The sequence below is a fragment of the Buceros rhinoceros genome, unplaced genomic scaffold, assembly GCF_000710305.1.
Source record: "Buceros rhinoceros silvestris isolate BGI_N320 unplaced genomic scaffold, ASM71030v1 scaffold2468, whole genome shotgun sequence".
NCBI lineage: Eukaryota > Metazoa > Chordata > Aves > Bucerotiformes > Bucerotidae > Buceros > Buceros rhinoceros.
This window is the reverse complement of record NW_010424923.1, coordinates 88,599-113,705: the sequence shown is the minus strand read 5'-3', so window position 1 is coordinate 113,705 and position 25,107 is coordinate 88,599. Positions and strand designations below refer to the sequence as shown.

Genomic DNA, 25,107 nt, shown 5'->3' with positions numbered 1-25,107 from the left:
TGATTACAATTCAATGTAGTTTGAGAGGAATTTCAGTCCTGTGCGCTGCTATTTATACATAATTTTTAATATGCTACAAGATGGGAGATACAGCATGTTTAATCAATTTAGCATATCACTAATTTGAAAATGATTAAGAGAGCATTTTTTTAATGTATGTTGTAAATAAAATGTTTGCTATTGTATCCTTAGAGTGCCTTTCAAGAAACAAAAAGTTAACCATACTGTATTCTGTGGTTTCCTCAAGAAAATTTTACTAGAAGAAACATCCTTGTTCATATCACATTTTATTTTTTCCTCAGGTTTTGTATTTATCATGGTTTCAGTATTAATTTTTTTCTTGATTTCTGTCTTTTGCCTTGTTTGTGTTAACTGGTATGTGTGAAGTGTCTAAATATGGGGAGTTTAATATAATAAAAATAAACGCAACTGTTAGATTAACTGATTTGTCACTTATGTGCAGCTCTTCTTTTTAAAGTATGAAACTTTAAAGTGTTTCGTAGTGATTTTTATTTCCTGTCTGCTCTAGATAAAAGTCCCTTCGTTTTCTGAAACCCTGTCTGCCTTGAATGTTGTACAGGTAGCTGGAGGATCCAAAAGCCTTTTTGCAGGTAATACAAGTTTAAACTACATTTTTTTAAGGACAGAAACAGATTTCCAGTTGTGAAACATTAATGGCGTTTCAAACTTTTTTCTTCATTTTAGTGACTGTAGAGGGTAAAGTATATGCCTGTGGAGAAGCCACAAACGGAAGGCTGGGTTTAGGAATATCTAGTGGAACTGTGCCTATTCCCCGCCAGATTACAGCTCTCAGTAATTATGTGGTAAAGAAGGTGGCTGTTCACTCAGGTACTGACTACTGTTTATCTTATATACATAAACATAACCTACTAAGCATGAAAAGAATTACTGTGCAGTTTTCTTGGGTGCTGTGATGCCCAAGCATATCTGGTATCTTAAAATAAATACAGCTTCTAAAATTCTGTCTGTTGCATAAAACATTAGATTAAATCTAATGATTCTGTTACTAAAATCTATGAATTTAGACCATGCACTGTTTCTTACTTGCTGGAAGTTAAACGAATAGTTTTTCGGTCTGACCCACAGAAAGTGTTTTCGTTTTTTAATACAACTAAATGGTGGGTTTGGTTTTTCTTTTTTTCTTGCAGCATTGAAAATAGTAAATTGAGTGATTATTTGTTTTTTATAATGTGCCAGGAAACATGCTTTCACAAAAGTTCTGTGTTTTAAATTAAATCACGTAAAAACTCCGAAGAAAGTAAGTAATGTGCATTGGGTTGAAAGGCTTGTACAGTTACATCATAGAATTACAGCAGTGTCAAATTTATGAGAATTTTGCTGGACCTGCTGCCTGCTTGAAAATTTAAATTTCTGTTTACACTTTTAGGTGGCCGGCATGCTATGGCATTAACTGTTGATGGAAAGGTATTTTCATGGGGTGAAGGAGATGATGGAAAACTTGGTCACTTCAGTCGAATGTAAGGATACCAAATTTTTTTGTATGTCAGTATGAGGACATTTGTGTTGCACATTACAACACAGCTGACCACCTCTATTGACTGTGACAGGATTTTTAATACAATGGGAATAAAAAATTGTGTTATGAAAAGATTTTTCTCAGCAGCTTATGTCAATTTATGATGCAGCATTTGTAGCAGTCTTGAGTGCTTTAAAAAGGAGACATTCAATTCATATAATACTTGGAAATGTACTTAGTGGATAAAGACCTTAATAGTACTTTTGAATGTCACTGATAAAATAGCACACTTTTGGACGTAGAGCTTTTGGTTACTATTACAACGTAAGTTTTACAGAGGTGCCTTGAGGTGCAAATCCATAGCAGTTCTACATTCCTGAGCTGTAAGTTCATAATGTAAACCCAACAGAGTATAGTAAATTTATCACACTTTGCAGTAATACGTAGTTTAATCCTCCACAGGATGGCTTTGAGGAAAATTTGAATTGTCTTCATATGTGCCACAGAACAATGTTTGGAAAGAAAAACGCTGATAAACATAGCCCATGGGAAAATCTTTGTTTATTATTCTGATGTACTTTGAAGACCTGCGCAGAATACATACAAAATTAGAGTGCCCAACCCAGACAGTTAATCTATGACAACAAATGTTTATAGGCGTATGTGTGTCAGATCAATGAAAAGGGCTGTCCAGATTAGAGCAGTATTGTTGTTTATTGTTCAGCTGCCTCCTGTTTTCTGTAATTTTATTGAAAGTGAGACTTGGAACTCTTGGGTATTTCATCAGAGCAAGTTTTCCAGAGGCCGTGCCAAAACTTTAATAGAAACAGTCAATATTAGAAAACCTTGAGTTGAAACTCTTCTCTGAAGTTAGATGTTATTGTAACCATGTGAATTGTATAAGCTTCCAGTACTTTCATAGAGGCCTAACAATAAATTGCAGTTCTAATTTCTCTCTTATAAAGAACAGAGTTGGGATGGGAGTGTCTTCTCTTAATCTTACTGGCTCCGTGAACACAACTCAACTTTTGGCAATGATGGCATATCAGTTTCATTTTGTATTATACACTTTTTAATGGATTCATCACTTCAGTGTTGGCTTTGTTACCTAAGTTTTGCAGCATATACCATGTGTACTTAGAAGTACATTATAGTAATATAAACTTTAGATTTATGGTGCTACTAAAGAGTACATCTTGGAATCATAATGTTGTATCTTATTTTATCTTTAAGTTACTGTTAGTTATTGCACAAAATTTTTTGCATTATGAAGGTTGGAATACATTGTGCAACTCTTTCATAATTAACAAAATGAATTCTTTACTCATTTTCTGTAGGAACTGTGATAAACCCAGATTGATAGAAGCATTGAAAACCAAACGCATCCGTGATATTGCTTGTGGCAGTTCCCACAGTGCTGCCATTACCTCTAGTGGTGAACTGTATACATGGGGTCTTGGTGAATACGGGAGGCTAGGTCATGGAGATAATACCACACAGCTGAAGCCTAAGATGGTATGTTTCTTGTCTCTGATGAAATGTGAATCTGTTTGTTTAGCAAATGATAAAATAAAGCTGAAGTAATGTCAAAACCCATGAAAGCAGTATGAAGACATCATCTTGGAGTGATCTCCAAGGTTTTTGTACACATACCTCTAAGAAAAGGCAAGCCATTTCAGAAAGGCCAAAAAGATCCAGTCTCTTTCTTGGGAAGTGATGTGAAGTGGCTAGTGCTGTTTTGAATGCTCAAGTCCTGCATGTACTTTGATACGTAGCTACTGTCACTGAGCGATGTTGGATCCACAGTGACCAAGGCTTGATAATCCTTGGCTAAATGGCATGCTCAGGCTGGGCACAATGGACAACATCAGTCATAAGAGCTTGAAAACATCTGTAAGGTTTTAAAACGTAATTTCTTTGAAACGTCTTACTTTTTCATTTTTGTAGGTTAAAGTGCTCCTTGGTCACCGAGTCATTCAGGTTGCTTGTGGAAGCAGAGATGCTCAGACTCTTGCTTTGACAGATGAAGGTAGGAAGATCTTGTTCCAGAAGCTTTCTAGTGTGTGGGAATACCGTGATCGTTGTTTGACCTGCAGTTTGGTGTTTGTCAGGTATGGTGTTTTCTTGGGGTGATGGTGATTTTGGAAAACTGGGCCGAGGAGGAAGTGAAGGATGCAACATTCCACAGAACATTGAAAGACTTAACGGCCAAGGCGTTTGTCAGATTGAGTGTGGCGCGCAGTTCTCATTGGCACTGACCAAGTCAGGAGTGGTATGGACATGGTATGTTACATTTGCCAGAAAGTATTAACAGAGCAATAGCTAAGTATGTGTTGTATTTATTGCTATTTGACTGTTTTAACTCCATCTGTGCCTTTTATCTGTGCTTTGTCTTTTGAATTGGCAGCTCTTTGAGACAAGCTGTGAACTGTTCAGTTACTCTGTGTGGTGTAGCATGCTTAGCTGTGTATTGTACTCTGTTAGGATGCCTTCGAATTAGTGGAGGAAGGGGAGGATCATTCCCTCTTTTGAGAACAATGGAGCATGTAAAGCAATGTTAATTCAAGAATTTGGAATGGAATGGGAAAAAGAGAACCTGAGAACTGTAGTTAGGAGGATGTAGCCTACAGCTGAAACAGAGAGTGAAGATGTAATAGAGTAAGGAAGTAAGCTAAAGTTCAGAGGAGAAGGGAAGAACTCCTTAGAAACACAGGGTCTCTAGAGAGCTCACTGCTTCTCAGAATGCCACTGAGTTGTCAGAAGTGATGCCTTGAAACCAAAGCTGGTGTGAGGTGATCACTGAGGGTTATTCAGAAACTCTTTTTATTTTTCTTCCGTTTGTCGTTTTGCTTCTGCTTTGCTTTGAACCCAAACCTGCTTTTTTGAGTTTATAAACCTTTCTGTAAAATTTGAGAACTTACTATATGACAGATTAACTTCAGAGCTCTGACCAGGTCAAGGTCTTACCCTATCCTTTTATAATAAAGCTATAACCTGTTTGATGTATATCAAAGCTAAGATGACTTAAAATGGTCATTTTTGTTGTATTATTTGTCAGCAATTGATGAATGATATGAAGATAAATTCACAAAACTTCCATTTTTATAAATTACTTCTATACTTAAAAGGGAGAAAATCTTTTAGCAGAGATGTTTTTTTGCCTCAGAGTGGCTACTGGAAACTATTTATCTCTCTCACTTTCTCCCCTCTTTTACAGTTGGGTTTTTTTGGTAACGGTGAAAGGAGTAAGGGGAAAGGAAATTTGTCAGTCTTTATGAACTCTTTGCAAAATTGTTGTTCATTCCCTCCTCCCCCAGCTTGTCTTAACACTGTTACATCTAGTCATAAAATCTACAGCTATTTCATGACACTGCAGGTCTACAAGGAGATTTTTGAGTATGTTTCAGCTCTGCATGTCTACATTTACATTTAGGATGGCTCAGTTTCTTCTAAGGAAACTTGTATTGAGTTGGGAAATATCACGACTTCTGTGTATAACTTTAGGTATATGTCATATTCATGTCCAGCATAGCATAACCTTTTTTGAAAAAAAATTGGTGCTGGTTGTAGTCAGCAGCAGAACTGAGTGAATGGTTACTAAAAATACAGTGGAAGGAATCTCAGGGGTTTTTTCCTCTTTGACATTCTCAGAGGCATTTTAAGGTGTTTGCATATGATATATTTTTGAGAACCTGTATTGAGTGTGAAAAAACTCAATTCTGAACACGTTAGTTCCCATATATTTTTTTAAATGTGAGTAGACTTGTTAATGGGTCTGTTATTGTGAGGTTTATCCTTGGTAGTATAAAGCTGTTCAAGTCTATCAAAACACATCAAGTATTTAAATTGCAGTGTTTCTGCAACACAGGAAATTCAATGTAATCACAGTTGCACTACATACAAAAAAAAATAGTCGTAGTGATGCCTGTTCTGTACTGAAGTGGAAAGTTATGGAGTCACAGAATTGCAGTTATTTTTTAGGCTTTTGTAATTCATATTTGAAGAATTTGCTAGCTGGTGCATGTGTTTAATCCCAGTGATAAATGAAGAATTTTGATTTGGTTCGCTTCATTGACAGAGGAATGTGTAAACAATGTAATTGTTCTGAATTTTACATTTACTATCTGTTGCAGGGGTAAGGGCGACTACTTCAGGCTAGGACATGGCACAGATGTACATGTACGAAAGCCACAAGTTGTGGAAGGACTGAGGGGTAAAAAGATTGTGCACGTGGCTGTAGGCGCGCTCCATTGTCTAGCAGTTACTGACACAGGACAGGTACGTTGTGCATCACCCTCCTTTCTCTTTTTAACTTGATCCAGAAAGGAGTAAATTAAACTGTTGAGGAAGATTAGTGTAATAGTACAGGCGCTGATTAAATGGAATAAAAATTTCTGATTATATTTATTTGCTTTTTTAAAGTCCTGAATAAATATAAGCATGATTGTAATTTAAAATATAATAGCTTTCATATTATTATTGAAGTTTAAATATTGTTGTTGTAGTAGCTTTTGTAATATTTTCCTAGTTCATGTATTATCTCATCATCAGTTTCCTGCTTTTCATTCTTGAAATGCAGAAGCAGCCATAGGGTTCTGAATAGATTTTTCTGCTGTGATCCAGTGTTATCATTGTCATAGTACTGATTCAGATCCCCAATGTAATTGCTATGCAATTAATTCCTCTAACTTACTGTTGACTGAACATTGAATAATTTATTAATCAACTGATGATTTATGAATCAGTAATAATTAACTGATGAAGTGTTGCTTTGATTCTTTTTCTTTTAATGTATGATAATAGGAAAAAAAGATTATGGCAGGAGATTCTCTAAAGCATCCTAGATTAATAATACAAAAATTCCTACAAAGAAATCTTAGTGATTTAAAAAAACAATTAAATGAGGCAACCGGTGAGGCAACTGGAGTGTAATATGTGGAAATGTTTACTGGCAGGTTTATGCTTGGGGTGACAATGACCATGGGCAACAGGGCAATGGAACTACTACGGTTAATAGAAAGCCTACGCTTGTCCAGGGCTTGGAAGGCCAGAAAATCACACGGGTTGCTTGTGGGTCGTCCCACAGTGTAGCATGGACAACAGTGGATGTAGCTACACCATCTGTTCATGAACCAGTACTTTTCCAGACAGCGAGGGACCCTTTAGGTGCTTCCTATCTTGGTTGGTATTTACTGCCCTTATATCATTTTCTTTTTTTATGTCATTGGAGTGTTAGTTGTGTGTGTGGTTTAATAGGTCGTAGAAGAGTGCAAAAAGAAAACTGTCTTTTAAAAAAACCACTGCAAAACAGCAATAAAAATGATACAAACCTTTTAAAAAAACCCAACAAAACTTTTTCCTGTAAATGGAAATTGTAAAGGATGTGTTCAGTACTAGCGTTTGTTTGAGCTTTGATGTTTTTTCTTCAGGAAATTAAAATTCAGCATGCTTTATCAAATGCCCAAGGACTTTGTCTTTAATATGGGATAGAGCTTTATGGAGGTAATGGTAGGTGGATGGATGCTGTTGTAATATTGGTGGTCTTACATGTCACATCTTACTGTAGTTCTTGATATTACCATTACTCTTTTGTTTCTAAAGTAGGTGATTTCAGATTTGGCAAGGCAAAACAGCAATGTTTCGTGTTGCATATAAAACCAGCAAACATTTTGCAAATTAAGCTTTGTCTTGAACAAGGCAATGTATTTAAAAAAGAGCAAGAACTACACATACAGAATATTTGATTAGTATTTTTAAGAGTACCTAAAAATATTCTTGCTGTTTGAGAAATTTCTGTGTAAATAAAACTTTTTTTAGATGCTGGTCACCAAAATACATGTATCTGTATTACCTTAATCTTCATGAGTAAGTAACAAGGTGGAACACTATTTTATGAAAGCCATTGCTGCAAAGCAGAAGTATTGACTTTAATGTTGTAACTGTAGGCACTGCAGTTCAAGAATCTACTGCAGAGTTAGTCTTACATTCATCTTTCTGATTTAACAAGAAATCAGATGAATCACTTCCGATATGCATTACACCGTTAAAAAATGCTTGTCTTCTCTTTTCCTGCCCCCCTTCTCACTCCAGGTGTTCCTTCAGATGCAGATTCTTCTGCTGCCAGTAACAAAATCAGTGGAGCAAACAGTTCCAAGCCGAATCGCCCTTCCCTTGCTAAGATTCTCCTATCACTTGATGGGAACGCTGCCAAGCAGCAGGCATTATCTCATATACTGATGGCATTACAAATCATGTATGCCAGGTAGGCATGCAAACATTCTTGTCTTTGGCAGAGCAAAAGATGACGTAGCTTACCATCTACTAGGGTCTCTTGAGTCGGGTAGAAATGGATTCCTCAGGATAGGCCTAAGCTTCATTTAAATTTTCTTTTGATGCTCCTGTTAGCTTTATGCTGTTATGTCTTCTTTATGGGAAATCCCAGTGCCTGGGGAAAAAAAGTGTTTATTTAGGAATGCTGAAGTAAATAATGTAAAAGGAGTTTTAGTAAGTCACAATACATGATATGGAGGAAGGAGTGGGGAGCAGTATGGAAACAACAATAGAACTACAGTGCCCTCCTTGTTGGTAGAGAATGGAGTATTTGTGCTAAAATTTATGAAAAGGAATTTAGCGTAAAATAGTGGCCTTAAAACACAGTATTTAAGCATGAGGCCCAAAGGAGGGTGGAGATAAACTACTCTAAATTCCAGAACTTGGAAATCTTTCCTTATTTTAATAAGACAAGCTAATATAATTTTTTGAGTTCAACAAGGGGGTATAATTAGGCTTATGTTACTCTGTTCTAAATGATTTCAGGGATGCAGTTGTTGGAGCATTGATGCCTGCAAGTATGATTGCACCAGTAGAATGTCCCTCTTCATCACCAGCCCCTCCATCAGATGCTACTTCTACAGGAAGCCCTGCAAATGGGGATGAATGCATGCTTGTTGGAGATATGGAAGAGAGGCTGAGCCCAAACCCATGGCAGGACAGGAAAGGGGAGGTAAAGTATCAGACTAATTTTTCGATCAGTGTTTAACAGTAAATCTGGAAAATACTGTCTTGTTTAGTTTAATAATAGCAGAAGTTGAACAGCTGTTTCATGCTCTTAATTTCAGGAGTGGATACTCCTGTCAAATCTGGAAAAAACAATGTTTAGTCTGAAATTGGTTTTGAACTTCCAGAATGCACTGTGTCATTTAATCGCAATTGTGATGATTTCTAGTCATATTTTGGAGTTAACATGAAATTACTAACCATTTGACTAGATAATAATTTCATTTTACAGGAGTGATCTTCAAAGGAAAAAAGTTCAAGACTAAGGGAATATTTGACAATTGTTTGATGAAATGTAATTGCAGACTTAAATCAGCTAATGTAGAGGGGGGCCTGAAAGGAATTCTACTCTCTTGATTTCCCAGCCGCTAACAGAAGCAGAAAAAAAAAAAAGGCTTGCTACTGAAAAGATCTTTTCCTTTAACAAACCATTAGTTTGACACATTGTTATGGCTTGTGTTCTACATTGTAGACTTTTTTGCAACCACTGATGTTTTACTGTATTTATAGCAGCTAGCATTGACGGGGGTGTTGGCTGTTTTGCCATGCTAAGAATGTAGAATAGAAGCTAAAAATACAGGGAGTGAATCTGATTTTGAATTTATGGCTGTTTTTAAATTGCTGCTGTCCTTAAACCCTTCTGAAAAATAATTACTCTTTAAAGTTTTACGGTATCTTGTGGCGGTTTTTGATGGGTATTATTTGATTTGGCTAGGTTGTTTCTTCAGAAGATGCTGTGACACCATCGGCTGTAACTCCCTCAGCTGCTGCTGCCTCTTCCCGTCCTTTCATTCCAGTCACAGATGATCCTGGAGCTGCCAGTATCATTGCAGAAACCATGACAAAAACCAAAGAAGTAATGTTGTGACTACCTTCCTTAAAACTGATGTCCTTACCATGCTTTTATCAATTAGTTTTGCTTTTTTTTTTGTGCTTTTAAAGTTTTTCTGTAAATTACTGCATTTTTACAATCTATCCAAAGACAGATTCTTTTTTTCTGTCTGAAATTAAAAGAGGCTAGTTTTAGGAAAGCTCTTTCACTTGTTAAGTTGCCTTAACAGAAGGTTAATTTTGGGGCCATATAATCTCAGATTTACAAATCGTATTTTAAACTACCTTTGAACAAGTTAACTGGTTTGGATTCAGTGAAATAATTCTTTCATTTTCACTGTCTAAATATTTCTGCAATTTGTTTTGTAGGACGTAGAAAGTCAAAGTAAGGTATCTGGCCCAGAACCACAGTACCTGGATGAGTTTACTAGTCTGTTAGTACCAGATGACACGCGAGTCATGGTTGACCTGCTAAAGCTTGCTGTGTCCAACCGAGCAGGTGAAAAGGGAAGAGATGTTCTTTCAGCTGTGCTGTCTGGAATGGGCACGGCTTACCCACAGGTCAGTTTTTGTTTCTGTTGTGTTTTAACTATGTCATTTTTATTAGTAGCTTACCATAATATTTTATTGCATTTGAAGAGCAGTTCAGCATACTGAGAAACTTAATAAACATGAAACTTAAAGGTGACTAAATGCGTGTGAACCTTTATGATTTTACAAAATATTACATAAATATATGCATGAGCTACAAATATGTGTTTCTCAGGGCTCAGTGTTGGGGCCTGTTCTCTTCAACATCTTTATCAATGATCTGGATGAGGGGATTGAGTGCATCTTCAGTAAGTTTGCAGATTGCAGATGACACCAAGCTGGGTGGGTGTGTTGATCTGCTTGAAGGTCAGGAGGCTCTGCAGACGGATCTGGATGGGCTGGATTGATGGGCTGAGGCCAATGGTACGAAATTCAAGAACAACAAGTGTCGAGTCCTGCACTTGGGCCACAACCACCCCCTGCAACATTACAGGCTTGGGGAGGAGTGGCTGGAAAGCTGCCCAGCAGAAAAGGACCTGGGGGTGGTGGTTGACAGCCGGCTGAATATGAGCCCACAGTGTGCCCAGGTGGCCAAGAAGGCCAACAGCATCCTGGCTTGTATCAACAATAGTGTGGCCAGCAGGAGTAGGGAAGTGATTGTCCTCCTGTACTTGATGCTGGTGATGGCACACCTTGAGTACTGTGTCCAGTTTTGGGCCCCTCACTTCAAGAAGGACTTGCAGGTGGTGGGACGTTGAGGAGTGGGTTCAGAGAAGAGCAATGAAACTAGTGACGGGTTTAGAGAACTTCTCTTATGAGGAGCAGCTGAGGGAACTGGGATTGTTTAGTCTGGAGAAGAGGAGGGTCAGGGAAGACCTTCTTGTTCTCTACAGCTACCTGAAAGGAGGCTGTAATGAGGTGGGAGTCGGTCTCTTCTGTCATGTTACAAATGATAGGACAAGAGGAAATGGCCTTAAGTTGCATCAGGGGAAATTTAGGCTGGATATCAGGAAAAATCTCTTTACACAGAGGGTCATTAAGCGTTGGAACAGTCTGTGTGGGGAGGTGGTGGAGTCCCCGTGCCTGCAAGTGTTTAAAAGTTGTTAGATGTCGTGCTGAGGGACGTGGTTTAGGGACTCTGGCAGTGCAGGGTGAACAGTTGTGCTTGATCATCTTAAAAGTCTCTTCCAACCAGATGATTCTGTGATTCTATAATATCAGTAGTAGACTATTTCCTTGATTTGTCATGCTGCAGTTAGACATTAAAATAGCAGCTTAATGAGCTGTATTTATGTATTGGACAAGTGGCCATGGTTATTGGAATAAGGCTTAATTAGCCCAGCCCTATTCCCTGGATCTGTATGTTAGTTTAAAAGCTTCCATGTTGGTTTTATTCTGCATCTGAGTTGTATTTCTCAAATTGATGTAGTCATTATTGTAGTCAGATAGCTAAAAATGCTGATAATATATTGTTAACAATATAGTAATTGTACTTAATATTTAAGATTTGCATGTGATGTATTGTGATATAAGTTTCTAATAATTTGCGAAGTATCCCTGAGTGTGGGTTTTTTGGGACAACCAAGAAACAGAATTAATAAATGCTGTAATATTGGATACCAGCTGGTATTTGAAAGAACATTAGAAATCACAGATTACTTACAGAATATCTGCTTACACTAATGAACTGGAAGTTGCTTAATATGTCTTGTAGTTTTACCAGTCAAATATGTTTTTCTAATGAGTAACAATTCATTTCTTTTAAGATACTCATATAATGTAGTTAATTTATGGCTTTGCACTGCTTAAATACTGGTTTGAAACATCTGAAGTGATTATGCAAAGCTGGTTTTTTGTGTTTTTTCGTTAAACCCAGCTTCACTAACCAAAAAGATGAATAACAACTTTGGTAAGAAGTGTGCCTTGAATTGAGAGAAAATATATTTAGTTATTAATGGTATAGATTCCAAGACAGCTTCAGATGTAAATAATGAAATCTTATGATGTCTCTGTCTGAGTAAACTAGGTTTGTGTGAGAGCCTAACTGATGTTATTCATGTAGAGACAATTGAGTGATATGTTTCAAACAGTGATTTTTTTTTTTTTTTTTTTTCCCTCCAAATTTTCAATGATCAGCTATGTATACCCATGTTCTGGGTTTGAGATGTAGGTGTCCCCCTTCCACCCCAATTAGATGCATACTGTGTATGCACTTACACATTAATTTTTGTGTTCTTTCATTTTCTTCATTTTGTGTTCTTCATTTTGTGTTCACTATTAAGGCTTCTATTATTAAGGCTTCTAGCCTTAATAGTCAGTAGCTGAACAATTTCGTGTTTGTGATTTGTTGTTTTTTGGTTTTGGCATTTTTTTTTGTTCAGGTTGTTTTGGTTTGGGTTTGTTTTAACCTCAAAAGTTAGAATTTTTGTTTGAAACTGCCCATTAAAAATGAGTACTATTGGCATTTTGTCACTAAACTCTATAAGCTCATCTAGACTCTCCTGAAGACTGTTCCCCAGCGTGGTGTTTCTGTACAGTTGATATGCCATGGTTTACTGAGATGATCAGGGCACCTTCCTGGTCATTAATTCCTTTCATTAATCTCTTGTCATGCTTTAGATTTTAGGTTAGATTTTACAGTTTGGTTTTTTTATGTAAGGGAAAACAATTATTTGTGTTGTCATTTATCTACTGGAAACTTAGGTTGTTTGCCTTTTAGTTTTTCTTGCTTTAGCACCACTAAAAAAGAGTATTTTTGAATGAATATGATGGTTCATGAATCAGAAAACAAGTGATTTATTTATTTTAAATTTGGGAAGAATGCTATTTGGCTTCGATTTCTTGGACTACAGTGTATATTTTTCTGTTCTTAGGTTGCTGATATGTTGTTGGAGCTGTGCGTTACAGAACTAGAAGATGTAGCAACTGACTCACAAAGTGGTCGCCTCTCTTCGCAACCAGTTGTGGTAGAAAGCAGCCATCCGTATACTGATGATACATCTTCTAGTGGCACAGTTAAAATACCAGGTATAGAATTCTTAGAGCTGCATTACTAAAACTCAGTTAATTTCAAGCCTGCATGCATAAAATTTTTCCTTAGCTTGCAAAAATGTATACTGAACTTTTCAAGCTGTGTTATGTATCCTGTCACTATAATAAAAATGTTTCTTAAAACACGTACTGCATGAACATCTCAATTCTGCAAAATGTGTGTTTTTGGGTCACTGGCTGTGATTGCAACTGTATATTATTGCTGTTTGGTTACAAAGCTGAGGAGGGCTGAGTCCCTTTCAGGGTCAGTAATCGAACATGTATCTTCTAGTCTTAAGCATTAGGGAAATAGCTTTTCTTTTTTAACGCTTCCTTCAGTATGCTACTTAGTGCTTATCAAAAGGTACAGGCAACAAAGAGCTATTTGCCTTAACTGTAAATAGGCATTTTTGTCTGTTGCAACTTCAGTTTGGAATGTTCTGAATATAGTCTTCTGTCTGCTAAACACCACTCACATGAGCTTGCTCTGATGTAAGCCTTTCAAAGAGAAGAAATTCCAGACAAATTAAACCAAAGGAAGTTATTTTTGTTAATGAATGCTGTGGCTTCCAAACAACTGTGTTTTGATTTCCTGTGAATTTCTAAAATACTGTGTGTGTTTGTGGTATCGATTGCTCTGTAGAAATTTGTGAATTCTTTGTTGCTGTTTAGGTGCTGAGGGACTGAGGGTAGAATTTGATCGTCAGTGTTCTACAGAGCGGCGTCATGATCCACTCACCATAATGGATGGTGTCAACAGAATTGTTTCCGTCCGATCAGGTTATGAGAGCTAGTGCTTTTCAAAAATGGCTTGCATGGTTTACTGTTAAATGCTGAATAAAATGTACCACCATCTGTGACTGACTTTTTGTGAGAGATAAGCCATTAAAAAAATGGGGAAAACCTATGGAATTTTATATTCTGTTTTAGGCCAAAAAAGATGTAGGATCTAGACATAAACATTTCAGAGTGATCTAGAATCTATGCATATAGAAAATCTCTCAGCAGAGCATGTTGTCACACTCTTCTTAAGAGCAGTTAGAGTGTGGAAAATCAGTGCCCTGCCAACGTGTGTGCGCTTCTGTATAATCAAAGTATATTTTAACGAATTGGAAACAATTGGAAAAGGATACTTGTTTTGTTAACTTGTAGAAATTTGAGCTTGCTTACAGTCAAGACAAATGCTCTTCTGCTGTTGAATGCCCAAAATAATAGCTAGGCTCTCTTTCTGCTTTCTGCTCTGGCCTGTGTGTGTGACACTACATGGAATCTTCACACCTCTTATCCTTTTATCTCTTGTTTCATTTTTAAGAACTATTAATTTGCAGTAGATATTAGAGGAATATTTTTAAATCCCATCGATTTTAACATTTAACCTACCACGTATTACATCGTGTGCAAGGGTCTTGGTAGTTACTGCCTGTGCTTAACATTTCTGCGCAGTCATGATGTGGGCTTTTATTGTTGACCATTTTTCCCCAAACTGTTTCAGATGCACATGTATTTCATTATTGAGATATTTCTGATTGGATTCTTAGTTGAAAAAAGATGTAAAGCTTTATTTTATGTCTATATTGTTCTATGTTTTTGTAATATGAAAAGATAGTTTGAAAATAGCACAATGGGTTTTAGTAAGAACTCATAATTGTCTTTTGAATGGTATTAAAAGTACTGAGGGTATCCGTTAGCAGTACTGTTTAAGACTTAAGTTTCTTTAAGATGTTTCGTTATAGTTACGTTAATGTGATTTACATAGCTTTTTTTCCTTGAATGTGTTTGTGATGGTTATAAGGATAGAAGTTTCTGTTGATGAGGGGCTTACATAGTGGCTTAGACAATGTAGATGAATGTGTTCATATCGCCTGTCACAGGTCGTGAGTGGTCAGATTGGTCTAGCGAATTGCGAATTCCAGGAGATGAACTAAAGTGGAAGTTCATCAGTGATGGCTCTGTAAATGGATGGGGATGGCGATTCACTGTTTACCCTATCATGCCAGCTGCAGGTAAGGTATCCCATATGATTCTTACAGAAGGGCAAGAGAGTACACCTCTGTGTCTGTATTTTACAGTTGCATTTATTGCATGATATTTACATGCTGAAATTTGATAGTTCGCTTACATTCATACTAAGAAAACATTTTCTTTCATACTTAAGAAATGTTCTCAACAAAGTCCTGAGAGGTGCACTTGTGTAGAGGGAAGAGATAAAAATACTTTGTAGTAACTCTAGTTGGCCTCTTCATCAGTGGGAGTATTCTTTTGAGGCACAATTAATCTGAATTTATTTCTTTTAATGCATCTGTTTTGAAATTAGGTGAATAATGTTATGAAAGTGCCTGTTTCATCCAATCACTTCAAAAGAAGGTGGAATAGAGCAACTCAGATGCAGACTGGCACTCTAAACCGCTGTGTTTGGTCAGCTAAATTCTGCCTAGTGTTCTGTTCTAATTTTGGTCTCAGGACAAATCTTCCCCACCTTTTTTGTTTGTTTGTTTTTAGTTTCTGCTTTTTTTTCTTGCAGGCCCTAAAGACCTTCTCTCAGATCGTTGCATTCTTTCATGTCCCTCGATGGATTTGGTTACATGTTTGTTGGATTTTCGCTTAAATTTTGCTTCCAACAGGAGTATAGTTCCTCGCTTGGCAGCTTCTCTTGCAGCTTGTGCTCAACTGAGTGCCTTAGGTAGGTGCAGTCTTAAAATCAAGTCTTACTTGTTCGAAGTTAAAATGATCGTTTTAAGTAATGACATTCTTTTGTGTGCTTATTTTCCTTTAGCTGCTGGCCACAGAATGTGGGCCTTGCAGAGACTACGGAAACTGCTCACAACAGAATTTGGCCAGTCTATTAACATCAACCGTATTCTGGGGGATAATGATGGAGAAACGCGAGCTTTGGTAAGAAAGTGGTGACAATCTCCTCTTATGTTAAGATGTGTGCGAAGCATTGACGTGGTGGCCCTGATGCAGAACATTTTTGTTGTTAACGGCAAATAGGAAATGTGCAAATGAATAGTCTTCTTGCACAGGTCTGCAAGTCTTTAAAGGTACTCCATTTTAGAAAAATGGCTAACTCCAATATTGTATAGATGTGATTTTGGAATTGCCAGAAAAGTGATAGAAATGCTTCTGTGTTAGGAAATGGTTAGAAGTGATATATTACTGTGTTGGTATGGTAATCTAAATAATATACTTTTTGTGATACGTGCAGTAAGACTAACTTTCTAGTTTTGTGGTTTCTGTAGAGTTTCACAGGGAGTGCTTTAGCTGCATTGGTTAAAGGTCTTCCAGAAGCTTTGCAGCGACAGTTTGACTATGAAGACCCCATTGTGAGAGGTGGCAAACAATTGCTCCACAGCCCGTTCTTTAAGGTAATGGGGTACTATTAGCAGGAGTTCATTAATACAGTTCTGGATTTTTTTGTGATATGTGGTAAGCTTACCTATTCTTGTATTGCAAATATTTTCTGACAAATTTGGAGTACTACTACTAACAGGAGAATCAAATATGCAAGTAAAGAATTAGGAGTACCGAGCTAGGAAGAGGTAGGTAGTTCAGAAAAACATCTTGCAAATACAGCATACTGCGCTTTTGGAGAAGTGATTTCTCAGTTGTCCTAATAGTGTTGCATATTTTATTTAAATACTCTGAAGGTTTTTGCATCTAATTGGAACAAATAAGAATGTCTTAAGGAAGGCTGTTTTCAATTTTGGATGCCATACTTCAAAGTAAAATTAAACAAGCTGAGGCTATCTAGAGAAGAGCAACAAGAATAAAAGGCTGAAAAAGCCTTTTATATAGTAACAGTTAAACGAAGAGGGACTTATCTATCTAAATGAAAAGAAATTCTTAATCTGTTGCTCACAGTTTTCATCAGTAACACTGACTTGAAATCAAATCAAATTAAATCGGAAGTTGATTTAATTGTAGGAGGGAGACTTAGTTTAGAAATGGAAGGTAAAAAGTTCAGCACGTGGTATTTGATATAGAAAAGTTCGTTAATCTAGGATTGTGAAAATTTCTGAATTGGAAGAGGAAATTCAATACATAACCACGTGAGATAGTGCGGGTACACTTGATGCTGCTCCATCAGTGAGGGTAACGAAGGTGCCTCTTAATGTCCCTTGCACTTTACATGTGTTTGAAACTGTTCAGACCCTACTGGTCTATGAACTTAAACTACATCACGTGCATATTACTTTTTATTACACATTTTTGATAGATATCTAAAATTATTTTTATTGTCTACAGGTGCTTGTGGCTCTTGCTTGTGATCTGGAGTTGGACACACTCCCTTGCTGTGCAGAGACGCACAAGTGGGCCTGGTTCAGGAGATACTGTATGGCGTCCAGGGTTGCTGTGGCTCTTGATAAAAGGACACCATTACCTCGCCTTTTCCTTGATGAGGTACTGCATGAATGTTTTAAATGGGTCATGGAACATAGGAAAGTGTTTCACTTAAAAAGGTGCACTGAGTTTGAAGTGGTTTATGCCAACTGTGATAGAAGTAACTCAGAGTTTGAGTATTGTTTAATTCAAATTGTTTAATGTTGTTTAATCCCAAATACTTTACAGGTGGCAAAGAAAATCCGAGAGTTAATGGCAGATAATGAAAATATGGATGTTCTTCATGAGTGCCATGATGTCTTTAAGAGAGAACAAGATGAGCAGCTTGTCCAGTGGATGAACAGGTTATTTCTTTCAACTGTTATGGGTTTGGTCTTGTGATGCTTTGTTGTTTTGCAATGATAAACTGCATTTTTTGGGTGACTTTTAAAAGCTGTTTTAAAATTTTCTTTGTTTTGCATTTTCTGCAGACGACCTGATGATTGGACACTTTCAGCCGGAGGCAGCGGAACTATTTATGGTTGGGGTCATAATCACAGAGGACAACTTGGTGGGATTGAAGGGGCAAAAGTCAAAGTCCCAACTCCATGTGAAGCTCTTGCTACCCTTAGACCAGTGCAGTTAATTGGCGGTGAACAGACTCTGTTTGCAGTGACTGCTGATGGAAAAGTAAGGATACACAAATTATGTTTGTTAGACTCCCTTGAAATATTTCATCCTCAGTTAGAATGGGTTTGGCTAAATAAAAAATAACATGCACAGCACATATTTTATTAATAGTATTGGGGTTTTTTTGTTTGTTTTTTTTTTTCCAAGAAACTGAGCTGTACTAACTCTTCTAGTCCAGTCTAGGAATTCAGTGTACTATAGCATTAAATGTGTGAAACAAGGCATTTATTTTCATTCTCAATTCAAAACAGTGATCAGATTTTGGAAAACGAAGCTGAATAGAAGTAATGTGCTCACAGTCACATAAAACAGGATAGAGTGTTAAATTTGATGGTGATTATTATCTTGATACAGGTGGCAGCTGTGTGTTAAAGGATGTGATCAAGAATTTTAGCTAGAGCTTTTTGTAACAGTTGCATTCATCTAGTGAGCTACTGTAATGATTCTTCAGCAGTCAGTATCATCATTAATGACTCACAGAAGAGTAAGGGACAGATTAATGATATTGTGTGACATTATTCTGTTGAGAAAAATTATTTTCAATAGACAGAGAGTGAAAAGCAGTATTTAAAACTGTACTTGTGGGATGAGAGAGGAAAAATCAACTGCGCTTAGGTGTGTATACTCCACAGAAGAAAGAAATCTAGAATAGTGCTGCTTGAAGGAGACCTGACAGGATGTTTTTGTGATGTTATCATGCAAAGCTATGATTTCTTGATACTTTTACAAAACCAGCCTTAGGACTGAAAAATAATTCCATTAAGTCAGTGACAGTTCATACTGATTTCAATGTAGCTAAATTTTAACTTTTTCTGAAATATTTAAAAATATTTCTAATTCTCCAGAAGAGGATATAGAGGCATGTAAGAAACTTGTCTTTCAGGCTTTCCTTCAACTGTATTCTAGCACACATTCATTAAGAATTCTTCTCTACGGCTGTAGTGAATGTTCTTCAAGAGACAAACAAAATTAAATTTTATTCATCTCTTTAAAGCTGTATGCCACTGGATATGGAGCAGGTGGTAGGCTTGGAATTGGAGGAACAGAGTCAGTTTCTACTCCAACCCTCCTGGAATCCATTCAACATGTGTTTATAAAGAAAGTTGCAGTGAACTCAGGAGGAAAGCACTGTTTGGCATTGTCTTCTGAGGGAGAAGTTTATTCTTGGGGTGAAGCAGAAGATGGTAAACTTGGTCATGGAAACCGAAGGTAAGTAACACTTTGAAATGTTATTTGTAAAAGCTACTAGTGGATACTTAGGAAAGTTGCTGAGTATTTGAAGAGGTGTATGAGTACTGCCTGTGTGAAGTAGTTAAATGTTAAGTGGATGCGGAAGTGTCCATTTTTAAATTGAAGAACCGCAAAATATTTTTCAGATAAACAGATACTCTGATTTCTGTAATTAGATATTATGTTCTAACACACCTGCGGATGCTAAAGTCCAGTGAATTTCCTTTGGGATCTGTCTTGTAGATACGTGGAACTTCAGGGAGCAAAACTACCATTCTGATTCTGATTTCCACACGCATTGTTGCCTATGTTAAAGGAGAAGTTCTGTTCTGTTAGAGATGAGAATGTTCTGATCCCAAAAGAAAAAGGAATGCTGAAGTCTATGGGGGGCAACAGCGTATTTTATGCTAGAAATTTTGATAATGTATCTTAAATTGGGCTGATTTTTTTCCAGTGTAAATGCTTAGCTTTGACTAGATTCTAGTGGAAGCAGGTTTATAGTTTCAGCTTATCTGTAATGCTGTAGTATAACGTATGGTAAAATATTTCTAACTTTTATAGGCCTGTAAAAATATTTCTGAATGACCAATTAAACATAAATTGTTAGGCTATTAAACTGGAGCAAAAGCAAATACTTAGTAATTTTAGGTATCCTCATACTCATTTTAAAAACCTCTCTCCATACATCGGTGAACCCGAGTGCTCTATTCTGAAAGTTTTGTCAAGAAAAATATTTTCATTTCAGCCCTTGTGATCGCCCTCGTGTTATTGAATCTCTGAGAGGTATAGAAGTGGTTGACATCGCTGCTGGGGGAGCACACAGTGCGTGTATTACAGCTGCAGGAGACCTTTTTACATGGGGGAAGGGAAGATATGGACGCCTTGGGCATGGAGATAGTGAGGACCAACTAAAACCTAAACTGGTAAGAAACCTTTGGAGTTCTGTACAGTCTTACTCCAGTTCTTACTAAATGAAAGGGCAAAATAGTGGCATTTATTTGTAAGAAATGAGCAGTTGCTTTAGAAAACAGGAATGGATTGGGAGAATAAAACTAAAGTGGAGCTGTGAAACTTTGTGAGAATTCGCGAAACAGCTTATAAGGAATTTGTTTGAGAAGGCTGGAAGAAAATCCCAAATCAAACATGCCACCACCCAGTAAGTAAATTCCACTCATTCACATGCGTAGTTTGCATTGAAAGTGACAAGTGAATTCCTCCTCTGCTGTGTCCCCTCATCGCTTGCTTCCTGGAAAATATACCAGTGATTACAGTGATAGCCACTTAGTCACTTGCAAACTGCTTTATTTCCTGACGTGATAATTATACTCTAAATTCTTATGATCAAATACTGAGGTGCTACTAAAGTATATACTAAGGTAGTAAGAATCTAGCCTAAGTTAAATTAAAAAATATTTATGAAGTATATACTTGCTGTTTGCTAAAGAAATTGGAGTTAAGCAATTGTTGATGAAGATAGCTGTTTCCATGTGATTCTTAAGTGGTTAATCTGAGAGCGTGGACAGTATGGATGAATGTAGGAAGAATGAATACACTGATGAGCTGACGAGTTGTAATTCATTGTCGTACTCCTGTGAAGTAGACTATAATAGCTTTAAGTTAGAAAAGTGGTAATAAGAAAACTGCTCTGCCTTTGAAATGACAATTCAGTTTGCTACCTGTATTCTCTTACTTGAAAATACAGCAGAAAAGATTGCATTAATTGAATCATACTGAAAGTTAGTTTGTTGGTTTTATTTATAACTCTGTGCATATATTTCTGTGGACACAAGCACTAACTTTTTCCAGTGCTTGAACCTATGGGATGGGGTATGATACATTCTTGGTCTACTTTAGGACCTAATCACTGTATCCAGATGTCCTCGTTCCCCTGCTCCCCCAAAAACCCAAGATCTAACCACCTTTCCTGTACATCTTTTCTCCCTCCCTGTTCTTGGTTAGTATGAAAACAGATAACCTGCAGCTGAGTTGAAGTACTTGAAGTTCCGTGCTCTGTGGGATGATGGATTGTGCTTCCTGTAATCTATTTCAAGTACAGTTGAGGATGGGGAGGATGCGATGATAGATGGGTGCCACCATCCTTTTGCTTTCTAAATCCAAATCTCATCCTTCATCACTAGGTGGCAGCGTTTCAAAAGATGTTGGTTAAATTCAGTTTATGATGCAAGTGCAAGAAAATAGTAAACTAGTAAAAGAGTATGTGAAAATGAGACTTTTTTCTTACCATATACAATACTCACCTAGAGAGTCTGAAATTATTTCAACAGAATATACTCTTTAACCTTATGTTTTGTGTTCAATTTTTCCTGACTTTTTAGGTAAAAAAAAAAAAAAATTCACTGGTTCATCAATTAAAAAGAATAATCAAATATTTAAAATAATAATGTTTTCATTTTTCTGATTTAAAAAGAGCAAAGCCCTTTGAGTTGCCTTTATTTGCTTTTTCTTGTGGTGTTTCAGATTTGTAGCTCCAGTGGAGCACCTCTCCAAGTTGGTTGTATTATCTTTTCTGAAATTAAATGACTGAGTCTTTTATTGTGAACAAAAATGGGTGATTTTTTTACAGGTGGAAGCTCTCCAGGGCTACCGTGTGATTGACATAGCCTGTGGAAGTGGAGATGCACAGACACTGTGCCTGACTGATGATGATACAGTTTGGTCCTGGGGTGATGGAGATTATGGAAAACTTGGGAGAGGAGGCAGTGATGGTTGTAAAATACCAATGAAGGTATTTGAATGTAGTTTTTTCATCGTTTTAGAAACCATGAAGTTATTAGCAAGTGCTGAAGACTGTTTTGCCAATATGTCCGAACTTCCACCCATCCTGGGACATCAGGATTCTTCTGATTGTTGATAAGAATGAATTTGTAGGCTACAATGATAAGTCTTTAAATTTTGTGCTGACTGTTAAAGTTGCACTTGAATGCTTTTTTCTTTGGAGAATGTCACTGGTTCCAGCAGTATTTCTCATTTTTAATTTTGGCTTGAAGTCATAACTTCATTCTAGAAAGGGGTATCAATTTATTGAGAAGTAATGTTACTTTATATTAAACCTTCCACGGGAATGCGTGGTTGACTTGGAGTTTCTTCATATGTTACAAATGAAGTCCACGTAGCCACATAATCTGAATTCCAACACTTATAAAAATGGACATTGTCTGTGTTTGAGAAATATATGTGAGTGCCACTGTGTATACCTATTCACTGTGGATTTTAGATTCTTTGCCCAGAATCACACTTTATAACCTGGATACAGATGTCGCCTTTCTGTTTCCAAATGCGCAAAGTCTACCAGCTTGTCCCAAGTAATGGTTTTTGGTTGTTTTTTTTTTTTAACGCATGATGTAACACAATATGAAAATAGCTTGTTTATGTTTCGTCACTCATCAATCCTATAGGATTGATGGTAAAGAAGCGTAAGGACTTACACAGAATAAATAGGAAGAGTGTACTCGAGGTTTAAATATTTTTAGTATGTCAGCAGAAGCACATCCATGTCACACGAGCTACGACTGATTAAAGTTGAGTATTTGAAAACAGAGCCTTACTGTTTCATCTAAGGGTCAACTGGTAAGTGAGAGATGTTCTTCAGCAGTTTGCCAAATGTCAGCTTCTTTTTAATGTTTAAGTAATAAATAGTAGAAAGATGAAAGGAGTAGAATTCTACTAAATGATCCACATACACATTTTAATTTATAAACATACATATAGACACTTACACACCCGCACATTATATTTTACTTAAGGCAGTGCAGGCTATGAAACTACAGCCTCCTCAGTTAACTTTGGTTTCATTTGATATTATTTTCCTAGATTGATTCCCTCACAGGCCTTGGGGTGGTTAAAGTAGAATGTGGATCACAATTTTCTGTGGCTCTTACGAAGTCTGGAGCAGTATATACGTGGTAAGTGTGAGATGTAACCTTGTCTGCAACAGCTGTTATGCTGCCTTCACTGTTTTGACATGCCCCGCACCCCCATCAAAAACTTTTTTGAGCTCCTCTGTCTTATCAGTAATAAAATTTACCACTTTGAGGAACATTTTATAGTGCTATTTGAATGAAAGATCAAAGTATTTTGTCTTGGACCTAAGCACAGAGATGGCACTTCAGGCATTGACCACTGCAAGATGTGCAAGTTCCAGGAAGGTCGGTAGAAGTATAAGCCTGAAGTGTCACACAGGGTGGAAGATGATAGCAGAAATAACAATCTCATATTTTATCAAAATCGTGTCTAGCTTGTGGTGGTTGTAGTCTGACCATTTGATTTGAGTTCGTTGTTTTAATCTTCTTAAACCATTTCAAATTTTGTAGTTTAAACTACTAGACTGTGTTTAAAAAGTCTAAGAAAAATACCTTCCCCACATCCTTCTACTCTCTTGTTTGCATGGCATTAGAGATAGCCTTAAACTGTGCAAAGTTCTAGTCGCTGAGGTCAGCAAACACACCATTTTTGCAGATGAATGCTTCTAATATTTGACCCTTTTAAGAGGTAAAAACCGAACAACCCCCTGCAAAAGTGGTAAAAGGACCTACACTATAAGTAGGAACAGCATGTTGGAGGTTTAAGTATTTTTACTATAGCAGCAGAATCACACCTGTGTCATACAAACTAGGGATGATTATCTTGAATATTTGGAGAATAATTTTGTATTTGGCACTAGTTGTTAGTACATCTACAGATCAAATATCAGACACAGTCTGTCATTCTGTTTTTTCCACAGTTAAAGTTTTAAAATGTTTTGCCTTCTCTGTGCAGGGGCAAGGGAGATTATCATCGGTTGGGCCATGGATCTGATGATCATGTTAGAAGACCACGACAAGTGCAGGGACTGCAAGGAAAGAAAGTCATTGCGATTGCTACTGGGTCTTTGCACTGTGTTTGCTGCACTGAAGATGGTATAAAAATAAAATAATTTACTTAGTACCAAATTTCAAAAAAAACCCAAACCCTTCCTTTATTTTTTTAGTGAGCTGTTGGTAGGTTGCCCTTGCTAAAAATGCTGGTCTTCTGTGTGCATGGACATATGTTATGTTTGCAGATATTACATATTTCTTGAGCAGCAAGCATGTCATTGACTTAAAATGATCACACAAAACCAACGGAGGGTTTTTAATTAATAAAATATAAAGAGTTTAAATTTCAAAAATGCTGATGGTCAAAGAAAAATACAGAGCTCTAGAAGTAATTACAGATTGGTCAAGCAATAGAATGAATCACAGAACAACAGATGCTGGATTTGGCTTTTATAGGGTCTTCTGAGCCTGCTGAAGTGTTTAACTTGCAAAATGAAACACTGCACAAACAATATTGCTTTTTACAGAGCAGGTTGAGACACTGAATATTTGTCGCAGATTCACTCTCACATGTAATTAACAAGCCTGCACAATAACTGTTTTATAAGTGCTAGTGAAATAGGATACAGCTGCAGAAAATGAGTGCTCAGAATCAAGGTTGCTATTTTAAAAGTATTTTCCAATTATCTTGCAAGAGTATGCACCCATTTTAATGTCCTCTCTAGTAATAAAACCTGTTACAGGATCTTTTCTTTCGTTTCACAAAATGTTAAGCTTTTTCTAATCCTTTTTTAGTATCTGCCTTTTTTGTGTGTGTGTGTGCTAAGAAACTATCAAATACAGGCTGTTTCTGATGAATCTGTTCCTATTCTTCTGCTCCAATATTTGCTTCTGTTCTAGGACAGAACTTAAGTTATGCAAACTTTGAGGAAGTGAATGCATCTTATACTAGCTGCCCTACATAGACCATTGGCCTAACTGTGTCATTCAAGATTTATCTGCAGTAGATAATGGATTTCAGGATGGCCATCAGTCCTAGAAATCCTGATTACAGCTCAAGGCTAAATGATTCATAAATGCCAATTAAAAAAAAGGGGGGGGGGGGGG

The 25,107-nt window shown here is 36.9% G+C and overlaps 1 protein-coding gene across 1 annotated transcript in view; it reads left to right on the top strand.

Annotated features, from left to right (window-relative positions):
* Positions 1-529: 529 nt before the first annotated feature.
* The window catches only part of LOC104497665 (E3 ubiquitin-protein ligase HERC2), a gene marked incomplete at its 5' end in the record, with an annotated part of 39,059 nt that continues 14,481 nt past the window's right edge, over positions 530-25,107 (top strand). The window contains 26 exons of the mRNA XM_010140940.1: positions 530-611; positions 706-849; positions 1,409-1,499; positions 2,836-3,013; positions 3,446-3,527; positions 3,610-3,781; positions 5,632-5,776; positions 6,454-6,679; positions 7,589-7,760; positions 8,315-8,501; positions 9,270-9,410; positions 9,755-9,946; positions 12,790-12,943; positions 13,619-13,726; positions 14,818-14,949; positions 15,468-15,626; positions 15,720-15,838; positions 16,186-16,311; positions 17,192-17,347; positions 17,516-17,631; positions 17,758-17,956; positions 18,951-19,165; positions 19,932-20,109; positions 21,771-21,932; positions 23,018-23,109; positions 23,963-24,102. Coding sequence (XP_010139242.1) covers positions 530-611; positions 706-849; positions 1,409-1,499; positions 2,836-3,013; positions 3,446-3,527; positions 3,610-3,781; positions 5,632-5,776; positions 6,454-6,679; positions 7,589-7,760; positions 8,315-8,501; positions 9,270-9,410; positions 9,755-9,946; positions 12,790-12,943; positions 13,619-13,726; positions 14,818-14,949; positions 15,468-15,626; positions 15,720-15,838; positions 16,186-16,311; positions 17,192-17,347; positions 17,516-17,631; positions 17,758-17,956; positions 18,951-19,165; positions 19,932-20,109; positions 21,771-21,932; positions 23,018-23,109; positions 23,963-24,102 — 3,868 coding nt within the window. The remainder of the gene's footprint in view (positions 612-705; positions 850-1,408; positions 1,500-2,835; positions 3,014-3,445; positions 3,528-3,609; positions 3,782-5,631; positions 5,777-6,453; positions 6,680-7,588; positions 7,761-8,314; positions 8,502-9,269; positions 9,411-9,754; positions 9,947-12,789; positions 12,944-13,618; positions 13,727-14,817; positions 14,950-15,467; positions 15,627-15,719; positions 15,839-16,185; positions 16,312-17,191; positions 17,348-17,515; positions 17,632-17,757; positions 17,957-18,950; positions 19,166-19,931; positions 20,110-21,770; positions 21,933-23,017; positions 23,110-23,962; positions 24,103-25,107) is intronic.